Source organism: Corythoichthys intestinalis, chromosome 17, assembly GCF_030265065.1.
Source record: "Corythoichthys intestinalis isolate RoL2023-P3 chromosome 17, ASM3026506v1, whole genome shotgun sequence".
Lineage (NCBI taxonomy): Eukaryota > Metazoa > Chordata > Actinopteri > Syngnathiformes > Syngnathidae > Corythoichthys > Corythoichthys intestinalis.
Window position 1 is genome coordinate 37615112 of NC_080411.1, and position 8494 is coordinate 37623605.

Consider the following 8494-nt stretch of genomic DNA (forward strand, 5'->3'; position numbering starts at 1 on the left):
CCAAAACATAAAGCCAACTGTACAATGGAATGGTTCAAAAATAAACATATCCAGGTGTTAGAATGGCCAAGTCAAAGTCCAGACCTGAATCCAATCGAGAATCTGTGGAAAGAGCTGAAGACTGCTGTTCACAAACACTCTCCATCCAACCTCACTGAGCTCGAGCTGTTTTGCAAGGAAGAATGGGCAAGAATGTCAGTCTCTCGATGTGCAAAACTGATAGAAACATACCCCAAGCGACTTGCAGCTGTAATTGGAGCAAAAGGTGGCGCTACAAAGTATTAACGCAAGGGGGCTGAATAATATTGCACGCCCCACTTTTCAGTTTTTTATTTGTTAAAGAAGTTTAAATTATCCAATAAATTTTGATCCACTTCACGATTGTGTCCCACTTGTTTTTGATTCTTGACAAAAAATTAGAATTTGATATCTTTATGTTTGAAGCCTGAAATGTGGCGAAAGGTTGCAAGGTTCAAGGGGGCTGAATACTTTTGCAAGGCACTGTATCTGCCAAATTTCAAAGTGCTAATTAGTATTGTATACCGATACTAGTATCAGTACTGTTCCAGCACTAAAATGATGACATCGGTTATCGGGGAGTACTAAGAGATGACTGATGCTGCGCAATATGTGCTCTTCAAGATCGAGTTTCCAACTGCTGGCGTGCCTACGCATGCCGCCGTAACATCCAATTGCGTGGTGTCCGATTATTGTTCTGCTAAGGATTGGAAAGTCTTAACATTTTTGACTTTTAAAAGATCCTAAAAAATGCTGTTTCAAGCCAAAATGCCAGACTACAGTTAAATTAGCTTTCAGGACTGAAGTTGAAACTTTATTAGTGTCAGACATAATACGGAGAAATTCACGGAATGAGCCTAAGATGACCATTGGGATTCAAAGTGGCCGAACAAAACAGGCACTTACCAACTGTGTGGGTGCACTGAGTTTCTGCATGGATCTGCTTTTTTCAGGGTTAGGAATTTGGGGCCAAAAAACCACCTTGGCTCTGATTAGTGAAAGAGAAAATAGATGTTGTTTTTTTCCCTATCTACTACTGTTGTTTGGAAAGTGTTACCTTCTAATAAGTGGAAATGTCAACATGGAGGCCAGCATGACAAAGGTGAAGGCGATAATAAGTGCCGTGTGGTTCGAGAGACCAGCATGCCTCGTCTCGACCATAATGATGGCGCTCCGGACGCCTGACCCGGCCCGTGTCAACCCTGACATCTGAATCCTGTACACTGCCTGGCTGCGTAAGCCCTCTAATGTGTAGTTGCAGAATCGAGGACCCACCGTGACGTCTGAAAGAAATTGTGGTATCAGTCAGTTGGAACTTGGAATTGACAGGATTTTATGCCTAGAGAATGTAAGGCCATGCGAACCAGTGCATTGATGCTATACTTCTACAAATCTGTCCTCAATTCCCGGTTAATAGTAATGAAAAGTTAACCTATTGGAGTAACTTTCCCTTCTGAAATGAACATGGAAATTCACCTAACAGACACACAAACACAAAGCCTCAAATCTTACTTGTCTCCAGCTGCTCAAGCTCTGCGTAATAGATGACGTAGCCCAGCAAGAATCCGCGCCGGTCCACTTGCGGGATGGGTGACCAGTGCAGTGTCAAGGATGATGATGTGTTGGACACCACGGTGATGTTGGTGGGAGAACTGGCTGGAGCTTAAAATTTCAAAAAAGTGGATTTTGTTATCACCAGTGCTGCACCTATAGCATTTTTGGGGCTCCCAATACCAATTTTGACATCCAGCACTCACAGCCTTCCTGGAAGTAGAAGCGAGTTCTAGCTCTGGTGAACTCCAGGCTGTTGTTGACTTTCTTCAGGTTGCATGGTGGGATTTGGTCACGCACAAGCAGCTGGACATCGTAACTGGTGTATTTCTGAAGCTTATCTGGAAGCAAAACGCAAACCTTTAAAGCTCCCAAAGAAAGCCAAGGTAAATAATGGTATTTGGTTATTATCATTGTATCATGCTTCACAATTAAAAGACCCACCTGGGATATCGACCAGGGTCCAGACGTTTTTGGTGCCCTTTTTCTTATAGAAGGACTTGTATGATGAATAGGGTGGATGAGGTCCATAGGTGGTGCCCCATTCCAGACAGAAGCACTCATAGTTCCTGACCAAGTTGTCCGCCCATGACACACTGAAAGACGTCTGATTGTGTACCAGCACCTTCAGCTGACTGCCATTGTTATCATCATCTTCATCATTGGCATCTTCTGTAACATTTATAACATGAATGATGGGTCTACAATGTCCGATTTCCTTAATCCCGGTAGTGTGTCATCTTAACCTTTTCATGCACGAATAAGGATTTTAAAAAAAAAAAAAAAAAAAACATACAGGGTAATCACTGAACTCACTGGCTGCCGAGATACACCAGATGGAAAAGCAAAATGACAGTTTTAGTTTAAGTAACTGTCAGGTACGAGACGGAGGAACCAGTTGCATATCTCAAACACAGGATTTTTATTTATGTTGGCAGGCAAAGAAAACAGGAATTGCAGAAATGGTGTAGTTAGAGCAGGATAGGCAGAGCGGGTCAAGCGGTCATGGACAGTCGACATGCAGGAGTGTGCTGAGTCGCTGGCAAACTGACACTGAGTGCTATGAGGCCATGCTTTAAATCACTGGTCTCCAAACTATTCCACATAGGGCCGCAGTGGGTGCAGGATTTCACTCCAACAAAACAAGAGCACACCTTTTCACCAATCTGGTGTTTTGTAAGTGCAATCAGTTGATTGCAGTCAGGTGCTGCTTGTTTTAGTACAAACCACATTGGTTGAAAGGTCTGTGCTTGATCGGTATGAACAAAAACCACGACCCACAGTGGCCCTCGAGGACCGATTTGGAGACCCCTGCCTTAAATGCACAGCTGGTAACTGTCATGTCTTTGTTCTCAGTTGTTCTTTGTGACGTTTGTGTTCTCAGTTCCTCTTTGTGACGCATGAGTATAATGGAGTATGCTGTCAATTAGTGGAAAAGGGCCAGGCACATGACATTAGTTTCAATACCGGCATTAATTGATCCCAGTATTGATACACAGTCATCAAATACAGATTCGGTGAAGTCATGAACTGCCATCATCAGACTGACCGTTCTGTGGGGTCAACGTGATGCTGGAGACTGGCGACTCGCTGACGCTGTTGAAGGCGCTGACATTAGCGTAGAAGACTGAGGCAGACAACAGCAGCGTGACCGGCGGCCGCAGCACGCTCACATTTTCCGGGTCACCCTCTCCTGACGCCTTAGCTACAGACACATTAAAGCCATCGTGTGCCTCGGAGAACTGAAGAAAATGCAAATCGTTGATACTCACTGATATGTAGTAGATCTGTATTGCGTATTACGCAGCTATTATTGTCATTTGTTATGTAACTATACCATCCACGTCAGTGAGATCATCCTTTGTCCTCCTGTGTCGGCCATCTTGTCTTCCACCACATGAAGGTTTTCAGGAGGCCTCGTCAGTGCTGCTGGGTGAATTGTAATATTGTTAGATTAGCAATGATGCATGCTGTAAATAATGTATATAGGGTGATACCTCACCTGGCGGGAGTGTGTAAAGGTGACCCCACGGACACTGAGAGCAGGTTTTGCTGACATTGCAAGCCACCTGAACCTCAAGCACCGGCGAGGCCATAATGTCTGCCAGATGACACCCAGTGGCACTCTGGCAACACGTCTATACCACGTTGACAAAAAATCATTAGAAATGGCAGAAAAATCTTCATGTAAGGCTGTGCCGAAAGTACAGTAGTTCAACGCTTCCTTCCTTTCATACCACCCTTGGGTATTTCCTCCCTCCTTCACTAATTCCTCCCACCCTCATTTTATATCTTGTTTCCTTCCACTATCCTTTTCCTTCTATGCTAGCCTGGTGTCTGTATTTCTATCCTTCTTCTTTCCTAATTTTGTATAAGATATAAATGTTTTCATACTAGCTGGCGTTATGTGACATGCACACACAAACACGACGTTTGATTGATTCGATAAGCAAAAGAGGAAGCGCACTACTCCAACCACAAAAAGGTCAAGAAAATATTTGCGCAATAAGTTAACGCCTCCGTATCAGGCACTGGTACTGAGTTTCTGATCGGGACATCAGTAATCCTAATCATAAACCCAGTATCAAGACAATCAAATATCGTTATACCGACTGTCATATACAGTGGTACCTCTACTTACGAACGTCTCAACATACAAAATTTTCAGGTTAAGACAAGCCTCAACGGGAAAATATTGACTCTTGTTACAAAAGAAATTTCAGGATAAGAGGCAAAAATACAGTTTGATTGGTACTCGCAACTCCCACAGTTTAGTGAATGTGACATACTTAAAGCTGCTCTGCCATTCGCTATTGCCTAGCATTCCTGGCATCCAATTGGGTAAGAGAGACCTCTAATGCAGGGGTCCCCAACCTATTCCACTAAGGCACACTGTGGGTGCAGGATTTCATTCTTACCAAACAAGATGACAACACTTTTTCCCCAATCTGGTGTTTTACAAGTGCAATCAGTTGATTGCAGTCAGGTGTGGCTTGTTTTAGCAGAAGCCTCATTGGTTCAACTGTCTCTGCTGGATCGGCTGGAACAAAAACCAGGACCCACAGTGTGCCTTGAGGACTGGGTTGAAAACCCCTGCTCTAATGTATGTGTATCCCAGCGTCCTCTTCATTCGCCCCTCGTGTTCTGACAGCTTTACATGAGCGTATTAACTTTTATACTTTATTCTTGGTTTTTTACATTATGCACAACTCAGATTATATGTTTATTACACAATAATTGTAGCATGTATTTGTAAAGTGTTTTGATGCATATTTATGCTTTATAGATGATTTATGTCTGAATATTGGGGGGCTTGGAACAGATTAGTGCATTTACATGGAAAACATATCTTAAAGAATTTTCAGGTTAATGCCTGCAATATGAAGTCAGAGAATCACAAAATTTGAAAGATAAGGTTTTAATGAAACCTTTTTTTTTTTCCAAATTTGTAAAAAAGGGGGGGGGAAATGTGTAATAAGCGCTCTAATATCTATAACTCTTGCTAAATCCTGTTTTTTTTTCTCATGGAACCTGCAGATGCATGAGTTGACTTGCATCCATTTTTTTTTTTTTTTGTGAGGAAAGATATTTCAAAATTCTGAATTAGTCTCAAAATCATGAAATTCTAAGTGTATCAAATGTGATAAATTTGGAAAGAAGGGGGTTGGTTTCCAGAACCAATTAATTTCGTAAGTAGAGGTATCACTATATTGATAGCTCTGTTCCCGTTTGATATACCAAAATAAAATGCTGAAGTTTTAATCTCTTCACGGAAAAAGCCCGCAACAAATCTCGTGAAAAGTCTCGATTTTATCATTTGAGCTACCTGCCGCCAATGTCCATGGCCATACAGCTGGTGGCCTGCGGCCTCTCTGTGCCGCACACAGACGGACTCGATGAGCTTGGCGTCGTCCAAACTCCACTGAGCGTTAACGTTGACGCGACCTTCTGAATGACGCTTGAAGGTGACATGAGCCGGGGGACCACAGCGCACTTAAATACGAAAAGCAGAAAACTTCACAAATGCGAAATGTTTAAAAAAAAAAAAAAAAAAGAATATCATAAATGTGGAACATTTTGGTAGAACTGACTCAGGTTGCGAATGGTCGCGTTAAGGATGTCTTTGGAACATTTGGATCCAACCTGTTCAAAAATCTCAGCCGTCATGTTTTCATTTTGGTACACTAGGATGTCGGTGATTGTATCCTTCAAGTTCTTGTACAATTTGCAGTGTCTGCCATTTCTGATGGATGCCAGAAAAATTGTTAACACTTTTTTTTTCATTTTCTTTTGTAATCAGCCACATTTTTTATTTCCCAGAGCAGTGAGTCAACTGCAGATGGACTGTTCTTTTATTAATTTATGTATTTATTTCAGCAATTTATCGAGACTGGCCTCTGCTGGACGATGAGTGTGAAGTTTGCCTGTTGCTCGTCAGCTGCTCCACGCCTCCAAAGACATTTGGTTTTCCCAGAACTGCCTTTCCTGAAACATTCCAAGCCGGAAACACCACCTAACACACACACACACAAAAAACCCCACTCATTCCACTTTCTGGTTTTTCAGCAACCTATCAGCGATGACTCGTCGGTTACCAGGCGAGTGGAGACGGCAGTGCTCATACTTGGATAAGTAATTATCATCACTGCAACGCACTGAAAACACAAACATGGCATTATTATCAGAATTGAGGTATCGTTTTATAAAGATTTCATTGTTTAATAAAGGAACCAACAGTTTACTACCGCAATTTCCAGAATACTGAGTCTTTCCACGAGAATAATGTCTATGTTAACTTCAATGGCTGCCACTGACAGCGCTAAACAACCAATTACCGGTAATTAGGTATTTGTTATAATAGTGGCTGGACGACCAAAATACAGTTTATTTTAAAGAGGGGCGGAAGAGCAGAAACTGCTTTTTTCAGTCTTGTCTGTGTTTTCCGCCATATGTAAATGTTATATTGGTGTTATATTAGTGGTGATTGACACTAAAGAGAATATATGGTGTTTACAAATTAAATAATGCATCAAATATACATTTTAATCTCTATTGTAGCATATTTCCATTATACATCATGTACAGTATGTACGTACTCTAATTTATTTACTTATTATTAATTAATTATAATTATTAATTATTATTATTTTATTATTATTATATATTATTATTATTTTTATTTATTTTTCATTACTGTATATAGTACACGAGTGCATAGCTGATAGAAATTGAAGCGCACCACCACTTTGGATCCGTCCAGGTGATGATGCTACGTATGGATCAAGACTCCCACCTGAGACCCCAAAACAAAAACAAAAAAAATGCTAAAACTTGAATGCATCAAAAATACTCATTCTTAGAATACATAAAATAAGTCACTCACCAGTGAGAAGGAGGAGGAGAATTTGGTAGTGCTTGAGGAGACCACAAAAATGTCCAATTCCAAGTATGGTCCTGGTCATGATGATAACACATTAGCTAGGATTTTATGATTGAAATGAATTATCATAAGGTCCACACACCACATCAATTTTAACATAAACGCTTTAAGTGTGCAGCTTGGATGAAGAAGTTGAGAACTCGTATGACAGGAAGTCCTTCACACCTCACTGACTTACTCAAACGGTAGAAAAAAGTGAAAATTTCTATTTATCATTCATCTGACTGACACATCCCACATGGGTAAAATGTGTCATCCTTGACAGGAAAAAGTTCAAGATTATTTTGATGTTAAAAATCTGTTTGCTCCACCAAAAAATCCCCATTATCATTTTGGCCATCTGTAAGTTTCATGCAAGCAACTCGTGGGTTTCAACAACTTTCTAATCAGCATCAGAGATCAACCTTTAGTCGAGAGTACTGAAAGCAATAAAACGGACGTAATATTATAGAAAATGAAATTACTGAATAATGTACGTGCAGAAGTAGTGTGTCTTCGCCAGCCCGCTCATCGTGTGAAATTAAACAACCTAGCCGATCTTTTATCTGATTATGTATAAAATGCTTGACTAAGAAGTACAGCACTATGAATGAAATCCTTGCCACTTTACACTGAGTTCACTCTGGATTTGACGCATTTGTTGATCTGTATTTCTCGCGACTCACAGGCTTCCCTGGTGGTCTAGTGGTTAGGATTCGGCGCTCTCACCGCCGCGGCCCGGGTTCGATTCCCGGTCAGGGAACTAAATTTTTCTCAAAGTTGAGTCGATTGATTTGAAAACCCAGGCTATGACCACTCACTGCCACATCACCCAGTCGAAATGAATATGACATTTATCGCGGTCAATGAAAGCTGATGAGTTATTATCAGTTAACGAAGAAAAAACCAAGGGGTGTGAGATTTGTGTGTTTAATGTAATAAAATATAAATTAAAAGCAAATAATTGGATTAACATACACAACAAATTTAAATTATAGTACGATGGCAAAAAAAAAAAAAAAACTCAATATACAGCAACAATCGAAATATACAGCCTATATATTTTTCATTTTAAAATTATTTACGGGATTAAGATCAGAAATCAGGATAATTACTATATTTTTTATATTTATTTATTGATTTAAAAAAAAAATCTAATCCAGTCTGATACATGGCTGTAACATGCTCTCCATCTGACAAGTCTGTCCATTTCACGTGCCGTAGGTCGTCAACTTCAGGTTAAAGTTCAATATAAGTGTATTTTTCTTTTTCCACCCAGCAACTGCAGTACATGCAATATTCAATATTCCTTCCTGGATTAGCACTGAATCCATGTTACATTTTTACCAGACCAAAACCTTTACTATCGGATCGAACTCGCTTCGGTACGCGTTGAAGTAGGGCTGTTCGATTTTGCCTAAGAAGAAAATCCATATTATTTTCTCTCAAACCCGATTTTCCGAGTTCTTGACAAAATAAAAATAATTAAAAATAATATTCTATTTA

The 8494-nt window shown here is 40.4% G+C and overlaps 1 protein-coding gene and 1 non-coding gene across 5 annotated transcripts in view; one reads left to right on the forward strand and one right to left on the reverse strand.

The window, feature by feature from the left end:
• LOC130905667 (oncostatin-M-specific receptor subunit beta) overlaps positions 1-7114 on the reverse strand; it is a 9469-nt gene extending 2355 nt beyond the window's left edge. For 2 of the 4 annotated variants that reach the window (XM_057819256.1, XM_057819260.1), the window contains exons 1-13: positions 6953-7114; positions 6809-6862; positions 6165-6224; positions 5661-6082; positions 5396-5562; positions 3572-3707; positions 3407-3498; positions 3119-3311; positions 2014-2241; positions 1776-1910; positions 1531-1680; positions 1076-1301; positions 925-1006 (exon numbers count right to left, since the gene is read on the reverse strand). In XM_057819256.1, the coding sequence (XP_057675239.1) occupies positions 925-1006; positions 1076-1301; positions 1531-1680; positions 1776-1910; positions 2014-2241; positions 3119-3311; positions 3407-3498; positions 3572-3707; positions 5396-5562; positions 5661-5853 (1602 nt within the window). In that variant the 5' untranslated portion in view covers positions 5854-6082; positions 6165-6224; positions 6809-6862; positions 6953-7114. The remainder of the gene's footprint in view (positions 1-924; positions 1007-1075; positions 1302-1530; positions 1681-1775; positions 1911-2013; positions 2242-3118; positions 3312-3406; positions 3499-3571; positions 3708-5395; positions 5563-5660; positions 6083-6164; positions 6225-6808; positions 6863-6952) is intronic. The other 2 variants (XM_057819259.1, XM_057819257.1) reach the window with 2 other exon arrangements.
• A 565-nt stretch (positions 7115-7679) lies between these two features.
• Positions 7680-7751, forward strand: trnae-cuc (transfer RNA glutamic acid (anticodon CUC)). The gene has a single exon. It is a non-coding gene; the product is annotated as a tRNA-Glu (tRNA).
• Positions 7752-8494: the final 743 nt, after the last annotated feature.